Below are 19187 nucleotides of genomic sequence, written 5' to 3' on the forward strand. Positions count from 1 at the left end.
AATTGCTTTTCAATTATTGGAAAACTTTGTACTGACAAGTTTGATAGCACTGGGTGAGTTTTCCCTTCAATCCTTCGCAAAAGAAAGTTTTAACTACAAGTTTAAGAACTTTAAAAAATGGAGAAAAAACAGAAAAAGGGTGATTAAAACTTTGATTTTAGAAAATTACAGACTATATATATAAAAGATTTTTTTAAAAATGGACACTAGAGGGAACTAAAGATTACAATTAAACGAGAACACAAAAACTAGACATACAATCACAGAATGAAGCAAAATATTCTATCATTGGACATATTGAAGGATATATTTGAAAAATGGAAACAAAAGTTAGCATTAATAATGTCATCAGAGACATTTGCTTCTATGGAGAGACTGTGTCTAAAAGATGAAAGAAAAGGAAGAGGAGCAAGTTTTACCTGACAAGACTGAGTTGAAAGTGGATTTACAAATGTCAGGCTACAAGATTGACGTGGAAAAAGATGGACATACAAAAGAAACTGGATGATGTTTTAATAACTAAAAGTGACATACAACAATAAAGAAAGAAAGCAATTTGAATAGTTTTCCTATATTAATTTGCAAAAGTGGTTTCTTAAAGTTTTGAAGAACTCGTGCGAAGAAAGAGAAGACAGAAAAAAAATGAAGAAATCAAGTTCTATTACTTTATTAGAAGTTTAAAAAAAGCAATATTACATTAGTTTATTTGATGAAGTTTAAAAGACACTTTATATATTTCTTTTCTTTTTCTTTACTCATATTCTTTTCTATCTCTGTTTTTCCTTTTTCTGTACCTTCTATTCTTTTTTGTTATTTAGTTTGCATTAATTGTAATTATAAATGTAATTAACATCTTTAATAAAATTACTATAAACATTTTCAACTGATTTTTTGAAATAATTTTAAAACTTTGAAAAATTTAAAAAATGTACTTTTTATGCCAAATGTTTAATTCCAGATGTGTTAACTATCAAGTGCCTCCTGCCAGTCCAAGCCAGAGGATATGTTGCATTTATTTGCACTTATTCCTCTCTGTGTGAGAAATCTACATAAGGAATTGATTCAAAACTATGAAACTCAGCACTGTGTTACAACTTTTTTCTCTCTAATTTTCGCTTTACGTCATGTTTTGTTCTGAATGCAGATTAAGAGAAACAATAATCTGGATGCAGTCTAAGAGCATACAAAAATATTTATCATTAACCTGAGTTTTTCTAAGATACCCATATTTACCTACGTTGTCCCATTCCAGAATATAAATATTTATATTGCAATAATTGACAGACTTAAATCCCAAGACACAGAACTGGATTTGCGGTCTATATATAACAGCATAGTGAATCTCAAGATCAGTTTGGTAATGAAATGTCTGCAAGAAAATAAACAAGTACAGAAAGCACCAAGCACCCTACAGTTCAAACCTGAGCTACAAATATTCTCTTCTATAGGTTATATTAATGTTTTTCAAACTTGATATTAAGTTCTGAGGTCTTCAATTCCCACATATCTTAAAGTTGCCGAGTTTGAAAAATTCTTAACTCACATATTCAGAAAAGAAAAATGCAGAGGCAGTGAACAGACAGATTGTGATTAATCTTCGTTTAGATTGTCCACATTAAAAGATTTCCGAATGACATAATCCATGAGTTCTGGAGCCCAGTCTCGCAAAAGTGTAGGGATCTTTGTAAACATATATTTATAATAAATCTCCCGCTGACGCAGGATGCCCCCTTTAATGATTTCTAGTGCACATTCTTCTTTTGGTGCAGATGGAATAGTGACTGTACCAGATACCACTTTCATGGCAGATTCTAAGAGTAGAAAAATAGTAGTTAGAAAGTATTCACTGATGAGGAACCAAACCACTCCAAATCATTGTGTACTGAATTGTTCTTGCACAACCTCCTTCTAAATTCTAAAAAAAATTAAGCAAATAATTTGTCTAAATTTGGCCAGTATCAGCCTGACAAGGAAGTCCAGGACCTAAAACAAATCAGATATGGAAATGCGAATTGTACCTGTGTTGATGAGTCCAAGGATGCAGACCGTGATGGAAACATTGATGTTCTGCATGACAAATTCTTGCCTCAAAGAGTTGAAAAATCCCTGCACTGCAAACTTTGTTGCAGAATAAGGAACAGTCAACGGGAAGCCAATTTTGCCTAGAAATCCCACAATTAGAATGATAAATTTAATTTATACTATGCCATGAAGAATAATGTTAGAGATGTATGAGATACGTTTTTCTCCTCCCTGATTCTATTTATGAACTCAACATTTATCAACTGCTTCCAAAAACTCTAATTTCAGCCTGAACTATCAAAAGAATGAATCTTGGCTATAGCAGTGGGCCTCCCCCTTATACATCAGCACCATCATTAACTCTGCTATGGCCTTCAAGCCTTATCCACAGAATAAATTAAATGCAGCCCTTGGCCATCCAAATGTTACCCAGTTTATTTGTCATTAAAGCAACTCCTCCTAAAGTGTTAAAAGTGGCCATTATTAAAACATTTCAGCACACAGAGAGGACCTTTCTTCTATATAAATATTGTTTGATTGTTTTTGTTCTTTGTTTTCCTCATAGTTTCAAGCTTCCAAATTTTTTTTTTTAAAAAATCACTGTATTTGATCGTAAATGGTTCAAGATGAGATTATATAAAAAGTATATACGCATTAAAATAAACATGTCAATATTTTAAAATAGAACATAACACAAAGAAGAATTTTCCAGAACTTATTTTTTTTAATTTACCTGACAGCACAGAGACCTTGCTAGGCTCTTAGGAGCCAAATACTTAAGTGTCCCTATTGGTTGGGAGTAAATAAGACTGAATTCTGTCACAATGTGGCATCATTCTTTTGAGGTATATTTTACTTAGCAATGGTGGCAACTGACACAAAGACTGTAGAGGCTTTTATGTTTGCTACTATATTTTGTGAAGCTATTTACAACAGGAATTTAGCACAGATATATACACAGCATAATCCTGGTATTTACTCGTGGCCAGGTTTCCTCCTAAGACTCCTTCCCAGAGACTATCACTTCTAGTTCTTATTTCCTCCAGCTTTCACTTTGCCTCCCCCATCCCCATTTTTGGGCTTATGGAGAGGAAATGAAAAGAGAGGAGTGGGCTGGATTTAATGTAGTGTGCTCAGCATGGATTGACTTTCTCCTGGGTCTGCTCTGCTGATCCTGAACAGATTAACAGAGTTGGAAGGGATCTTGTAGGTCATCTAGTCCAACCCCCCGCTCAAGCAGGAAACCCTACACCATTTCTGACAAACCGCAGTCCAATCTTTTCTTGAAAGTCTCAAATGATAAAGCTCCCACAACTTCCGAAGGCAAGCTTTTCCATTGGTTGATTGTTCTCACTGTCAGAAAGTTTCTCCTCATTTCTAGGTTGAATCTTTCCTTGTTCAGTTTCCATCCATTATTCCTTGTCTGGCCTTTGGAAAATAGCTTGACCCCCTCTTCTCTGTGGCAGACCCTCAAATATTGGAACATTGCTATCATGTCTCCCCTGGTCCTTCTCTTCACTAGACTAGCCATGCCCAGTTCCTGTAACCATTCTTCGTATGTTTTAATCTTCAATCCCCTAATCATCCTGGTTGCTGTCCTCTGCACTTTTTCTAGTCTCAACATCATTTTTAGAGTGTGGTGATCAAAACTAGATGCTGTACTCTAGTTGTGGTCTTACTAGGGATTTATAGATTGGTATTATACCTCACTTGATCTTGATTTTTATCCCTCTGTTAATGCAATTTAGGATTGCATTAGCTTTTTTGGCTGCCGCTGCACACTGTTAGCTCATATTCAGCTGGTTGTCCACTAAGACTCCAAAATCCCTCTCACAGGGATCACAAGATCCCTCTCACATGACACCTACTGCTTCTCTGATTGGGGAGAACCTCTCTCAGGGTGTTCTTCTCAGTTCTTTCCCAGAGATCAGGGCTTCACCAAAGACCAACAATCCCCTCCTTGCATGCCACCTCTTTCTGAGTCTTCCCTTGCCTTCTTCCAAGGAAGCCACCTATGGGCATTTCTTCTCCCTCTTGGACCAGGAACTCCCAATTACACTGGATGGTAACATAACTTGAACTTTTCTCTCCATCCACTGTTTACCAGTCTTTTTCTTTCCTTCCTTTTCTCTTCTTTCTTCATTGTTTAATCAGACTAGCAGCACATTCCCCAGATGATGTCCTTTCCCGGAGCTCTACTCCCCAGCACCTATATACAAGGCTGGATCAATGGGACAGATGTCTCTGCATCTCCCCCCAACAGCTTTGGCTAGCAACCTTGTGACAGCTGCCATTCAAGCCCAGAATCATATTTCTTCTCCCCTTTTCTCACTTCATTTGCTGATTCATGCCAGTCATGCTAGGCCATTAAAATTTTGAATGATCATTTAGCAACTGCCTGTAAGTCTAAGAAAATCTGTATTTTTAAACATGTAGATACTTGCATATTATTAGCATGTATTAGCATTACATTCAATTGTTTCTTGTGAATGGGGAAGAATATACAGATTTTTCTTGATAGCAGTGTTTCAATATCTCAGAGGCTGCCACAAAGAAGAGGGAGACAAGCTATTCTCCAAAGCACCTGAGGGTAGGACAAGAAGCAATGGGTGGAAACTAATCAGAGAGAAGCAACTTAGAACTAAAGAGAAATTTCCTGACAGTTAGAACAATTAATCAGTGGAACAACTTGCCTCCAGAAGTTGTGAATGTTCCAACACTCAATGTAGGGTTTCCTGCCTAAGCAGGGGGTTGGACTAGAAGACCTCCAAGGTCCATTCCAACTCTGTTATTCTATTCTATTCTAGTGAGAATTATTCAGCTAATTGTCAGTTTGCATCCAGTAGAAAGAATCAATCTTTAAAATGAAATTTCAACTTAAATTCTATCAAAATAAACAGGAAATTCATGCTTCTATACTGGAACGTTATCTAAATAAAAAGGTAATTTATTTCTTTTTGCTTCCTAAAACTCACTTTTGATTCCTTATCCTAACCATGCCCCAACCTCATATGTGACACAAGCCTACTTTCCTTGAGAGATTATTTTCTTAAATATATTGAACTGATATGCAAAGAAAACATTTCCTTTCCATTTCTGACTTTCATTTATTTATTTATTTTCTTTATTTCTGACTTAGTAACAAATTCTGAAGAACACAGGATACTTGAGTATGCATCTGCCAACAGATGGACAATATTTTGCATATTATAAAAAATAATATATGCCAGAATCTTTTTTGTGAAAAGAAATCTAGCCCTTATTATGCTTCAAGAACAAGCCCTGTAGAAGCTTCAGAAAACATTTCTTTCTCTAAATATCTCAACTGCAAAAATGCATTAAAATTGTGATTTGATCACCCACAGGATAGTTATGCCTATTAGAAAAGGAAGGTGGGGTACACATAAGCTGTAGTCATTTAAGCTTGAAGCCATATGAGTATAACAGTCAAATTGTAAGTAATTCTGATAACAGGAAAATCAATAACATTTGTAATAGGTTTAAGATTCCGAGATTTCTATAATCTTATGAATTAATGAATTAATGCTCACCTGCCAAAGATGAAACAACTACTATGTTTCCTCCACTGTTCTTAAGCATGGGAAGAGCTGAAACTGACATTGTTACATAGCTTAGAAAATTGATGTTCAGAAGTTTTTGCACATGTTCAATGTCCCTGTTGAAATAATGGAAGTAGGAGTTGCCAATATGATTCAGAATCAGCATATCTAGACCTCCTGTAAAAGAAAGATAAAATATCTGGTTATACTAGGTTGGTAGATGAAGGCAAAATAACATTATGATCAAATATTTTGGATGCAGTATTGGGCAACTAAATACTTTGAGCTGGCCTTACTTTATGTTGCCTTAGAACAGGGGTCAGCAACCTGCAGTTCTGGAGCTGTATATAGCTCTTTCACTCCTCTGCTGTGGCTCCCTGTCACTCAAAATATATGTCACAACCACCTATGTGTGACACCCACCAGCACATGATTTATTGAGCTTTTCAACTGGTAGGCCAACCATGGATAAATCCAAGAAAAAAGTTTCAGAAGAAAACAGAACATTTAATTCAACTACATATGCTAGTTTTGTGGCTGCTCAAGAAATAGTCAGGCACGGGAAGGGTTTTGTGGCTCCCGGTGTTTTCTTTTCTGTGGTAAATGGGTCCAAATGGCTATTTGAGTGTTTTTATTTGTTTATTTATTTATTTATTTATTTATTTATTTATTCAACTTGTATGCCGCCTTTCTCCGAAGACTCAAGGCGGACTTAAGGTTGCAGACCCCTGCTTTAGAAGATTTCAGGACAAAATCCCAGTTAATTCTTCATACTTGTCTGCAATTATATTACTTATTTGGTAACCCTAAATGTATTGTGATACTTATTTAAAAAGCAGTTCTTGAGCTTATACTAAACAAAAAACAAAGGGATAGTGAACATTCCTTAAAACAAGGGTCCTCAACCCCAGTCCATGGACCAGCATTGGTCTGTGGCATGCCAGCAACTGGGCCGCACAAACAAGTGAAGCCCCTTTCGCGGGATGTAGGCAGCATGCAAAATCACGCCCTTTCGGTCTGAGGAAAACCTTTCTCCATGGAACCAGTCCCTGGTGCTCAAAAGCTTGGTGGCCCCTTAAAATAATATATGAATCACACAAATACAGTAGTTGAGAGGTCCTATTAGAATGGAAATAAACAAATAAATGAATGGTTCATCTAACAACACTTGAAACTCCCCTGAGAGTCACTAGGGAAGATAAAATATTCAAGTAGTAGAAGGGAAAGCAAAACGTTTTCCTTCTAGAATGCTGTGAAGGATTAGGGCTGAGAACAAATTTGGAGGATTTTTTTCTCAGATTTAGTGTGAACAAGGACTTCTCAATATTTATAGAAGTTTCCTTGTGGCATAATGGGAATCCCAGTATAAGGAGCCTGAGTGGCGTAGGAGGCTAATGCCTCCTACTAAGGCAGCATTTAACATCCAGCTGCCTGCAATTACTGCGAGTTCAATTCTCATGAGGCTCAAGATCGACTCAGCCTTCCATCCTTTCTAAGGTGGGTAGAATGAGGACCCGGTTTGTGCGGGCAATAAGTTGACTTTGTATAAAATATACAAAAGTATGAAGGCTATTGCTTAACGCATTGTAAGCCGTCCTGAGTCTCCGGAGAAGGGTGGCATATAAAAATAAATAAATAAAAATAAATAAAATAACAATAGAATACCATTTAGTCCACACATTTAGTCCATGGGAGCGTAGGAAAGCAGTTGCAGATGTTAGATTTTTTTATTTTCTATTTCTGAGAACGTAATGATCTTCAAGATTGTTATTGCACTAAATCTAGATTCTCTTTATTTCTAAAACACTCTATCTTAGGGTAATGATAGTATACTAGAATTCAACAATGCTCAAGATGAGGTGTTGATTTATGAATTTTGTATCATTGAAAAAGGGATAGCTGTGATTGGGGACAAAGACAAGGAAAAATAAATTGAGATTGCTTCTAGCTAGGCAGGTCCATGGTTCAGGTAGGTCTGTCAGCCAAAGCAGGAGTTACCAAATCACAAAAGCTTCTATGAAATTAATTGTACATTTTAACAACTGAAGGCACTTGGGTTTATTTAGTGCCAGAAAGATTGAAGGTTTTGTTTCGAGCTTTACTGAGAAACAAAAGCAAATGTTTGTTATATTTTAATATAATAACTAAAATGAAATGTAAATTTAGCAAATCAAGCAAACTAGAAAGCAAAAACTTGCCCTAGTGGTATTAATTTTTAAGAAAAAATATTCCATGGTTTTCTCTTAAATATCTTTCACTCCAGAAGATCCAAAGCCACAAGAAATGAAATGATCTATAAAGGCTTGGGATCAGGGGTGGGTTCTACTTATTTTTACTACTGGTTCGCATTGTGCTCACATGTGCGCACACTCTTCTGCGCATGTGCAGATCGCCTATGATGACATCAGTGGGCGGAGCTTTCCGCCGTTTTGTTTTTTTAAAAAAATTGATTTATATGCCACCCTTCTCCGGAGACTCAGGGCGGCTTACAATGTGTTAAGCAATAGCCTTCATACTTTTGTATATTTATACAAAGTCAGTTTATTGCGCCCATAATCTGGGTCCTCATTTTACCTACCTTAGAAAGGATGGAAGGCTGAGTCAACCTTGACCCTGGTGAGATTCGAACTTACAGTAATTGCAGGCAGCAGATGTAAGTGGATGTTAATAACAGTGCTTTAGTCTGCTGAGCCACCAGAGCTCTTTTACTGGTTTTACTACCAGTTCTTGCAACCGGTCCGAACTGGCAGCAACCCACCACTGCTTGGGATCAATAAATGTCTGGTAATAATTGGTCAATTATTTTATTTCCCATTCGTATAGTAAGGTGTACTATTGACAATAGTTTTAAAATAAGTAAGGGTTAAAATGCTAAAAGAAACTGCAACTTATGCTGCATGCTGTAAATAAATATGTGTAAATTTTTACTTCTGGGGTGGGCAAAGTAAGATACTTTAGAGAAATAAAGCTCCCCACCATTTCTCTCATTATATTAAAATCTGATATTCAAATCCATTTAAGGGCAGATAAAGGGTAGTACTTACTTATTGACGCACATCATTATTATTTTCTTTTTATGACCCTGTAATCCCTTAATTCAAGGTAGAATCAGATGACTGAATGGGGCTGAGCATATATTGGCTATATGCTCTTCCTGACACCTACACAGAGTTTGTAGCAGATATTTCCTCTTTGCACCCTGTGAGAGAAACATCTGCCTCTACCTAGGATTGGTAGGTCTCAACCTTCCGAGTGGGAAGCAAGCATCTTCACCACTAGGCCACCACACCGCTCTACTAACACACATTATTAATTTAGTTAGAATTAATAATTAGTTAGAAATAAGATGCTGGAACCATCTCATGTTCTAATAAAGTCAACATACCCCATAATTCCTCTGCTTTCTTCACTACTGCTTGAGCAAATTTCATATCTTCCATACTGCCATTAATGTACCTAGCAGATGCTGCACCCAACTCTAAACAATGAGCAACTACCTAAAGCAAACAGAAAAGTAAAATTAGTAGATATTCCTTGACCTTTTAAACTCTTTGCACTCAAATTTATTAAATCAAATATCTGCAAAGAAGCAACCGAACAATCCAGTTTATGAGGATATTTTGACAGCACATTTTAAATCGACTTATTGGATCAGCGTTATCAGTGGGAAATTTCCACTGGAAAAACCACCTCATTAACAATTTCAGCTGAAAGCATTTTCAGCTTTTTGATGTACAATCTCCCTCACCCATAAAAAACAACAACATTTATTTAAAAAAATATATTTTAAATATTGGGTTTGCAGAACATCCTTTGGTAGTCATGCTAGACTTATAATTCTAAAAAAATCATTTGAAACCATGGAACATGTTAATCCAATAACCATATTATGTAAATAACCAACATATTTTCCCCTTAAATTCAGGTACCATAAAAGAAATAAACTATTTATATGTAATATATCGTTTGCAACTTTTGTTGAATTGATGATGTATTGATATTTGTTACAAAGAGGTTAGTATCCCAAAATAAACTATGTTACTAAATATACTAAAGATTTGGATTTAGTGACTAACTTCAAAGTCTCACCTGGAAATGTTCCCAGTTACCATTGACACAGGTTTCTTAAAAAGCACAGCAAAACCTGTGCATTTTCTGATAGACATGGGGAAGGATGGGATAGATTTCATCTGAAAGTCTGCTTGAATTGCTTTAACTAAAGCCAATAGTCAACAGTGAGTTGAAGAAAAATATTTTTTCTTTAGATGATCAGATTCTCTATCTCTTTCTCTTTGTCTCTGTCTCTCTGTGGGTCTGTGTCTATGTACTGAGATCAGCAATGATCATACAAGGGAGAGACAATATGCTTTCCATTAAGCGGTCTCCTCCTATTACTTCTTCTTTACTATAGCTTTATTAACACTCATATATCTTTGCCAGAATTTTTTTATTTCTCAGTGCTATTTCTTTCACCCACCCTATTCAGTCATGTTTTTAAAAACTCAGCCTTCCCCAAGTTCATGTACTGTCAAAGGATTGACTCGGAATTATGTTCAAATCCAATAGAAAAGAGAGAGAGGGAAGGAGAGAGGGAGGGAGAGAGAGAGAGGGAGATCTCCATCCAATCTGTTGATTTGAACTTCCATAATTCCGAGTCAATCCATTGACAGTACATGAACTTGGGGAAGGCTGAGATTTTAAAAACATAAGTGAATAGGGTGGGTGAAAGAAATAGCACTGAGAAATAAAGGATTTCTGGCAAAGATATATGAGTATTAATAAAACTATAGTAAATTTATACATGGAATGAGAATATTTTCAAAGAGTTGAGAAGTTTTGAATGAATATCTACTACATGTTCAAAAATCTATTTAGGTCCCTTTTTTGTGCCAAAATAAAGTGCCATACATCTACTCTTGAATCAGTGGGAAAGGATAGCAACATGAAATTTACTGGCCCCTTTGCTATTCACTATGCAGCTTCTATGGCCACTGCTCTGATTCATATTGTGCTGTCCTGCACAAAGATATGCAACAAATGATAAGCAAAGAGACAGGCTGAATTCTCTGACTTCTATTGGTCTCCCTCTTCAGCATGTCATTACCTGGAAGACAAATCTACCAATCATGATGACAGTAGGAATACTGCTGTAGGAATAGGATAGGTCTGACTGTTTGAGTCATCAATCACGTCTAGCCACCTTCCTGTGCCTCATTTGCTGTATCTCACTTTTAAAGTTAAATACACGTTAATAAATAAATGAATAAAGTTAAAAACAAGACAAATCTGACTCATGAAGGAATATGAATCACAAGGCAGTACTTTGGATTATGATGTATCTTCGCCTCCTTTTCTTTCTTCATAAAGTAACAAACGTCAACTTCTAGATTTCAAGGAAATGTCATGATTACACCTAGAAAAATGTTGATGGAACATGTTCGTGTGAAAAATATGTATAAATAAGGACACAGGCTAACTCTAAACATGCTCCAACTTATCTTAGTTGATGCTGCAGCCTCTCTCTGTCTCTAGAGGGCAGTGGCAAAAACACATGCTTTGCAAAATATTGTGTGTAGATGTGTATACTCAGTCTATGGTCTCAAATCGAACATATGGTAACAGTTTTAGAGATAGCCTGGGCTTATAGTTCTGAACTTAATTTTGAGTTTACCTTCCGGCATACTTTTTTAGATATTCTGGTCAATTTTTTTTTCTTCCAGATAGGCAGATAAGCAGCATGCTGTCCAGATAGGCAGTATACATATATATAGAAGAAAGTTTGCAAAGGCTTGGGAAGTTTTGAATGAATATCTACAACATGTTCAAAAACTAATTCAGGTCCCTTCTTTGTACCAAAATAAAGTGTTGTCCATCTAATCTTGAATCAGCAGAAAAGGATACATTTTTCAGAAGATATCCACTACATTTTTATCAGGTGCATGGCTGGAGATACAATCATACAGACACACATACTTAAAGATGTGCAAACATACTCACATGCTGCTGATAATAAACTATAAAACCAGGGATCCACTATTTAAAAAATTAAATCTCTCCCAAATCTTAACATTTACCGTCCTCTCTCCTTTCCTATGATTAAGCTTGTTAGTTTGTTTGATATGTTTGTGACTTTATCCATTGGACCAGGCTATCACCCCTGCTTTCCATTACCACAGGAAAAGATCAAATGGCATTTCACCGCAGACAGAGAAGGAATTGTTCCAGAGATCTTGCTCTGACTCTCCCTATTAGATGAAGCAGCTCTCTTTCTATATCCCTGGAATTTGAAAGGTGTAATACAGTCTGACCCCATTAATCAGTCAAAAAAGGAAAAATGCCATTAAGGGTCACCTATGAATGGTGGCAGTTATCTCCTTGCTTCTTTCTGGCTTTGAAGAATTAATCTTCATTCTCAGTTTGAGGGAGAGTGTTCTTTGTCTCTCTCTTAACCATTTAAGTGTATGAGAGCTTGTGAGTGTAATTATATAGTGGAATAAATGAATATTTAATATTTACTTGCTGGAGCTGGGCTTCTGTCCGTGCAGTAATCAGGAGATGAGAACCCATCTGTGCTAGGTGGTATGCTATCTGCTCACCAATTCCAGTGCTTGCCCCAGTAACAATCACTCGCTTCCCTTTCAACATTTCTAGAGAATAAGATGCGAGAATCACATTTTATAAAGCTGACATTAAATAGCTTCCCATTCCACCAAATAATTGCCTAACAAGTAAAAATCATAAGTCAGTTCGTCAGTTATTAGTCATAGCAGTCAAATTCACAAGAAAGCAGCAGAAACAAGAATTACTAGCATTCCAAAGGAGCATAAAATAACACCAAAATAATTTTTACTCCCCCACTCTTTTTCTCTTTCCCGCAATATAATTAGGCATTAACTTTAACCCATTTCGTGCATTCCAGATACAAAAGCTTTTAGAACAATCATACAAGTATTTTTTGTGTGTTTTTCAGGAACTTTTCAGAAACAAAAATCCTTTTTGAACAGATAGGATATCAAAAGCCTTCAAAAAACAAAAACACCCCCTCCTCCGAGATATTTCCCATCTTACCTGCTTGCTGAGAAAAAAAATCTACTTGCCTGTAGCTTGATGGCTTGTAAAAACTTCCAAGTAAAGCCATCCATGATCAAGGCAGGATTCATTTTAGGCTCTGAACCAGTTTGTTTGTTTTAAAAGCAAGGCTCCCTTTTTTTCTCCTGCCTCTCCTTTTAATTCAAAAATATCTTTACTTCAAATAACTTACCAGGTTTAAACTCTTCCTTTCCTGAATAAAAATAAATGGCTAAGACCATCCCTACCAAAGGAATCAAAATCTTTTGCCGCAGATTCATCCCACTGTAGTCAGAAAATAATCATGTATGAGAAGTAGAAGGTTTTTTTAAAAAAAGGAAAAAGAGCAGGAACAATGTTAACGCTGCTAAAACCTGCTAGTATGGAGACAGTAACTTTCCTAAAAATCCAGCTTTCAGACAATTTCAGGGCATTTAGGCCAATGGTTCCATCACTGCAAGCCTCCTAATTTTTTGTCAAGAGCTGATAAACTGAGCTAAGTGATAGCGTCACTATGAATTCTAGCTGTTGCATTTTATATTTCCTGTCCTTTGGTTTGGAATAGAGAATTTTGCATAACACTCTAAAGAGGTGTGTCTTTACTGAAAAGCTTCAAATTTCAACTCAGAGACAACCCTAATCTGCCAATTCCAGGTGGGCTCCTGCTTTGCCTTTCTTTGTTTCTTAAAATCATTTGTTAGTGTTTTTGAGACACAAACTCCATATGAAGCAGGAGGCTCTCATACAACCAGATATGTCTGTTACTCCCAAATGTTTGCAGAATAATTACAAAATAAATGAAGAATATACAGCAGTTTTTTGGAAACAAATTGAGACACATGCTGCTTTGTGGATTTAGATCTGTTTCGAATAACTCTACAACTTTGCCAATTTGTCCTACCTACAGTACTTGGCAATGAGTATCTAAAAATGCTAGGCGCCTACCATATTTAGCTTGTTCCATATTCTTTCTGATATGCTTGTTTGTTTGTTTCCCTTAACTAATAAGGACTTTAACTGCTAAACTGCTTCTGCATATGGAAAATTTTTAAGACAGAACTATGTTAATATGGTACGCCACGATATTCAGCTCTGCAGAGTGCTAGAGAAATCAGTTAGAAACAGAGACATCCATAGTAAAACAGGCATTGGCTTCAAAATTGTGGAAGCCTGTCTCTTTTTTAATGTGAGTCACATGTACTGTATGCATGGGGAAAAGAATGGGGCTTTGATTGCCGACCTATATCTTCAAAGACCATCACTACAGATGTCTCTGATCAAAAAATGCCACAAATGAATGTAAATCAACCTTTACAACTTTTTCCATTGCCAAAGTCAAAGTGCCAACTATCCGCACTTGAGCTGGCAGAAAATTATACTAACATGATCTTTGCTGACCCTCATTGCCGATCCCTATCATGCCTCACCTGACTTCTTTCAAGAAAATGCCTGACAAGGCGTAATGGGTTTTATAACTCTTGAGGCTCTCGCTGGATGGGGTCTGAACTGTTTTAAAACCAGTTCAGTCAAGCACAACTTTAAATTGTTTCTGTTGATGTCTGAGGAAGAGATGGAGGTTACACCATGGAATCACAGCAGAAAGAAAGTGGCTGCCAAGGCTTGATAGTGCTGTGGTTACGTGCCTGTAGTTGAGAGAAATGGCTTGTTTGGTTGTGAGTAACTACTGAAGGGAAGAAAATATTCCTTTATTATTTAAAACTTAATCAAGCTACAGAACCTGTTACAAGATGTATTACGCCTGGCAATTACAGTCATAACTTGTGATGGTGGTAAAATGGATGACCTGAACGATATTTCTGACCTTTTTTTTCCCAGTGGTCATCAAGTGACTACCCTGTCACTGATTGTGACAGAGAATGCCACAGTAATTAAGCAACTGCCATGATTGTTACGCGAACCCATTGTTCACTATTGCCAGTTTTTGCCAGAAACTGGCAAAAGGCCAGTTTGTGGCAAAACCGTAAACCACAGTCATGTGATCAAAGGTTGCTGTAAACCGCCTTAAATGCGACTGTTTGCTGAGTGTTCAAAATGTAGTCATGTGACTATGGGTGTGTGTGTGTGTGTGTGTGACACCAGAACTTCAAAACCAGGTCTAAGTCCCTTTTGTGAGTCCATTCAGGGGTGAAATGCTTCCAGTTTGGACCGGATCACCTGATCCGGTAGTGATGGAGGCGGGTGGTTCAGAGAACCGGTAGCAAAAATCCCTGCTTCCCCATGCCCAGCTGAGCCGTGCGATCATCAGAGGCTTTTTTTCTTTTAAATGGCTCTGACAATCCAAGCTGAGTTGCCTGATCGGCAGAAGGTTTTTTGAAAAGCCTCTGCAGATCAGGCAATTCAGCTGGGATCGTCAGAGCCATTTAAAAGAAAAAAAAGTTTTTTTCTTTTAAATGCCTCTGATGATCCAAGCTCTGACGATCCCAGCTAAGTTGCCTGATCATCAGAGGGTTTTTTAAAAACTTTTTTTCTTTTAAATGGCTCTGACGATCCCAGCTGAGTTGCCTGATCGGCAGAGGCTTTTTAAAAAACCCTCTGATGATCAAGCAACTCAGCTGGGATCGTCAGAGTCTTTTGAAAGCATTTTTTTACAACCTCTTTACTGAAGAGGTTGTAGAAAAAATGGTTTTAAAAGTTAAAAAAAAAATTGGCCATGCCCACCCAGTCACATTACCCCACCACCACCAAGCCACACCCACAGAACCAGTAGTAACAAATTTTAGATTTCACCACTGAGTCCATTGTAAGTCAAGAACTACTTGTAGTATCTAAGATCTCTGAATGCAAAGTGCTAATGAAGGCAATACTATTTTTCTGTGGCAAATGTTTTCTTAAATTTCCCTCTGCCTAGATTTAATTCTTCCTTGACAGCATCACAGATTAGGGTATGTCTCATTACAAGTCATTGGGACAGAACTCCACAACGGTGCTAGAGAAGACTTGGCCTCAGCTAGGCTAAGACTCATCCACAGAATTTTGGAGAAGTAACACAGAATTAAAATCAGTGTTTTGTAGTAAAAACAATGTTGCCAGGAGTTTAAGGATATAAAGGTGCCTATTGTAAAGTACAACTTTCCCACAGTCTACTCCTCCTCTGAGGAATTATGTCTGCCAAAATCAACTTAAAAAGTATTTAAGAAAGGAGGAGCATATCTTGCTACATTTGGAGTAACGAACTGCTGAAAAATTAACAGATTCCCAATGGCCATGAACAGAGAGATACAGGTCTGTAGATAATAATTCCAAAACAAAAGTTGTAAACTTGAAATCTCACATTAATTATTAAGTCATTCCTATGTGCAGTGCTGCCAATTATGGTTATGTTTAATGGTCTCTAGCTGTTGTTCTTGGATCATTTTTGTATGATTTATGCCAAGGTATGACAATAAAAATAAGCCAAAAATTAAACAATATAATGACCAAGCAATGAAAAATTTTAAATGTTTAACCCCAGTTAAACAGCTTGATTAATTCTGTACTGCATTAGTTAGAATATTTCTCCCTGGGGGAAAAATCTGTAGAGCTATGCAGTGGTGGGGTTGAAGCAATCAGTAAATGGGACCAGAGTCAGCATTGGATGGGGTCTCCCATTTTCCCTCCTGGAAATTTCCTAAGCAGTTCCTGCCAGAAGTTTGAAGTGGTCTCTTTCATAGAGGATTTTGAAATTAAACAAAGATATGTATCAAATTAACTTTAGGAATAAATGTTACCCTAGATTTGCAGATGGTTCACCACTGTACAACATTATAAATCAGCATTGTTTGTTTATTTGATTAGGTGCTGTCAAGTCAGTGCAGAATCTTAAAGCCACATGGATAAACCGTCTCCAAGATGATCATGCAGTTTATGGTTATGGAAATCCAGCTATGTAAGGTCACTAGGTGACTTGGAGCCAGTGAATTTCTCTCAGCCCAACTTATCCCAAAAGGTGGTATTATGATTAAATGAGTAGAGAGAGCACTAGGAAAGTCACACTGGGGAAAGATAGAACATTTACAAATTAACAAAACGATATTTGGCCCTGGCAGTATTATAGTTCTTAAGAAATGATTAACATGGTGTACACCTAGTAAAATTCCACCAATGCCATGTTCACAATTACTTTAATTGCATGCCATTAAATCTATTGCTATAATCACTATCCAGGGGGTAGAGAGGCTTATTATATTTCAATTATCTTTGTGAGTATATTGGAACAAAATATACTTCATAATATTTGATATTGTTTAAAAAATAATAAAGGTTTTTGCTTAGGCTCATCTTTACTGTTTATAATGAACAACCAAATTCTCACGTCAACTCCCCAAAGAAGCACAGATTATATATTGCCTCCACCCAAATTTGGTGTTCATGTTCTCACTTTAAAAACTGTACTCTGTGATATGGCTTTCATTCTTCAAGTCTCTGCTAAAGGAATTGAAATATAACTGCTTTACCTAAAATCAGCATTCTGTTTATTTTGCAACTTCTTAATTTTGGCCAAATAACTTTCTTTAAAGAGAAAATACTTGTTAAAGGGAACTAGATAGTAAAAACTCTATAACAACATGTATCCTATTATATTAGTTTAAGATTGCACTTAAGTTATTTTAAGATAAACTTTAAGATAAAGAGCCCTGGTGGCGTGGCAGACTAAAGCACTGTTATTAATATCCACTTACATCTGCTGCCTGCAATTACTGCAAGTTCAAATCTCACCAGGCTCAAGGTTGACTCAGCCTTCCATCCTTTCTAAGGTAGCTAAAATGAGGACCCAGATTGTGGGGGGGCAATAAACTGACTTTGTATAAAATATACAAAAGTATGAAGGCTATTGCTTAACGCATTGTAAGCCGCCCTGAATCTCCAGAGAAGGGCGGCATATAAATCAAATTTTAAATAAAATAAAATAAAATAAACTTGTCCTGAAAGCATCTATAATGTCCTCATGATATTATCTTCATCTCATCTCCTGTCCATGAGTGACACAGGGTTAATCTGAGCTGCCCTGGGTATTCTCTGAAATTGGTTGCTTTCTTGCATTCCTTCATTACCAAGCTAGGTGACATCTTCAGTCCTTCTGCAAGAAGACATCTGCAAGAAAACAACCACACTTACAGAACATCAAGAATCTAACAGTTCGAGTTTGAACTACATAAATTTCTACTAATGAAACAATTTGCTTAACAACAATGGCAAAAATGAGGTTGTAAATTGGATTGGAGTTTCCAGTCCCAAGGAAGGAATATTTCCTTCCATAGTCTTTATCTGAGATTCTTACTTGTGGTTTTTATCTCCATACCCTTCTCAATTCTGTTTAAAGCCTCCTGATCATATATGATGTGCTTTAGCAAAACACTTTTTTAAATGAGACCTTGTGAGATGCAATCCACTCCTGCCAACAAAGACCATGGCTTCAGACACCAAACTCTCTTTGACACTATTGTCATTCATTTACACTCCAAGAACTAATTCTAGCTAGGAAGCAACTAGTAATTCCTGGGCTAGAGAGAATTCATATATAAATGTATCAGGGCCACCAAAACCAAATAAGCAAAACCTCAATTACCAATAGCTTGAAAGGGTGTGAAAAAAGCCCACCGCTTAATATCTGGAATAGAAATCTATATTAACATTTTTTACTTCTTTGTGTTGTATTGGGCAAATCATCTCTGAGTATGGGTTTATTGTTGTATCTTGTAAGGAACAGACTCTGAGTTATGTTTGAGAGTCTTCAGCCAAATAAGTTTTTTTCTGAATAAGGTAATAAATGTCTGGAGAACTGAGATTTACTGCCTAGCTCTATTATGGGACGTGGCATACAATGTTCTTTCCATTTCTGGTTCTCTTCCATGGACTGGAAAGATGTATGAAAATACTGCAAGGAAGTCATGAGTTTCTTTCCTTCAGTAGATTTTCAAATTAGTGGTAGTAGGTTGTAGCTGTTCTTGGCATCATCAATGGGCATTTTATGGATTATTAGGAAAGGGAAATCATCAGTAAATATTGTAATTTGGAAGATCTTGAAATCCTGATCCTTATCCCAGGGAGACAACAGATAAACCAGTGGGACTGGTTGGGTCACATTTACTTTAGCTCTTTGTAATAGTGAATCCAAACAGTCATAATTATTTTGTTTTTTCAGCTATATCCTCTCTCTTCTTCAAGGATCCACTATCAAGCACAGGTAGTTCTTGAGTTACAAACCACTCATTCAGCAACCATTTAAACTTTGGACAGCACTGAACAAGGCTGACGTATGATCAGTCTGCAAAGCTGTGATGTGGCAGCATACCCAGGGTCACAAGATTGCCATTTGGATCTTCCCTATTGGCTTTCCATAAGCAGTGGGAAAACTGGAAGGAGACTGCAAGTTGCTTTAGCTCCTACTGCTTTTTCTCCTGAGGAGCCCCTGGGTGGCAGGATGAATGCAGGCCCTGGTCAGCCACCTACTCATTCACACTTTTGTCTGCCACAACATTCTCCTGGCCACCTGTAGTGGCACCCCATATCAAATTTCATTATTATTTTCTTTGTTTT

At 36.8% G+C, this 19187-nt stretch overlaps 1 protein-coding gene across 2 annotated transcripts; it reads right to left on the bottom strand.

The window, feature by feature from the left end:
• Positions 1 to 651: 651 nt before the first annotated feature.
• On the bottom strand, positions 652 to 13264 carry HSD11B1 (hydroxysteroid 11-beta dehydrogenase 1). 2 transcript variants are annotated; one of them, XM_034414321.3, is made up of 6 exons: positions 12844 to 13264; positions 12099 to 12229; positions 8968 to 9079; positions 5574 to 5759; positions 2019 to 2162; positions 652 to 1811 (listed from the first exon to the last, which is right to left on the bottom strand). In XM_034414321.3, exons 1-6 carry the CDS (start codon positions 12929 to 12931, stop codon positions 1591 to 1593), a joined length of 882 nt encoding a protein of 293 aa, XP_034270212.1. In that variant the 5' UTR covers positions 12932 to 13264; the 3' UTR covers positions 652 to 1590. The 2 variants fall into 2 exon arrangements, with proteins under 2 accessions (XP_034270212.1, XP_034270213.1); XM_034414322.3 differs by lacking the exon at positions 12844 to 13264 and adding an exon at positions 12680 to 12827.
• Positions 13265 to 19187: the final 5923 nt, after the last annotated feature.

This window comes from Pantherophis guttatus, chromosome 3 (genome assembly GCF_059756535.1).
Source record: "Pantherophis guttatus breed Tessera chromosome 3, ASM5975653v1, whole genome shotgun sequence".
Lineage (NCBI taxonomy): Eukaryota > Metazoa > Chordata > Lepidosauria > Squamata > Colubridae > Pantherophis > Pantherophis guttatus.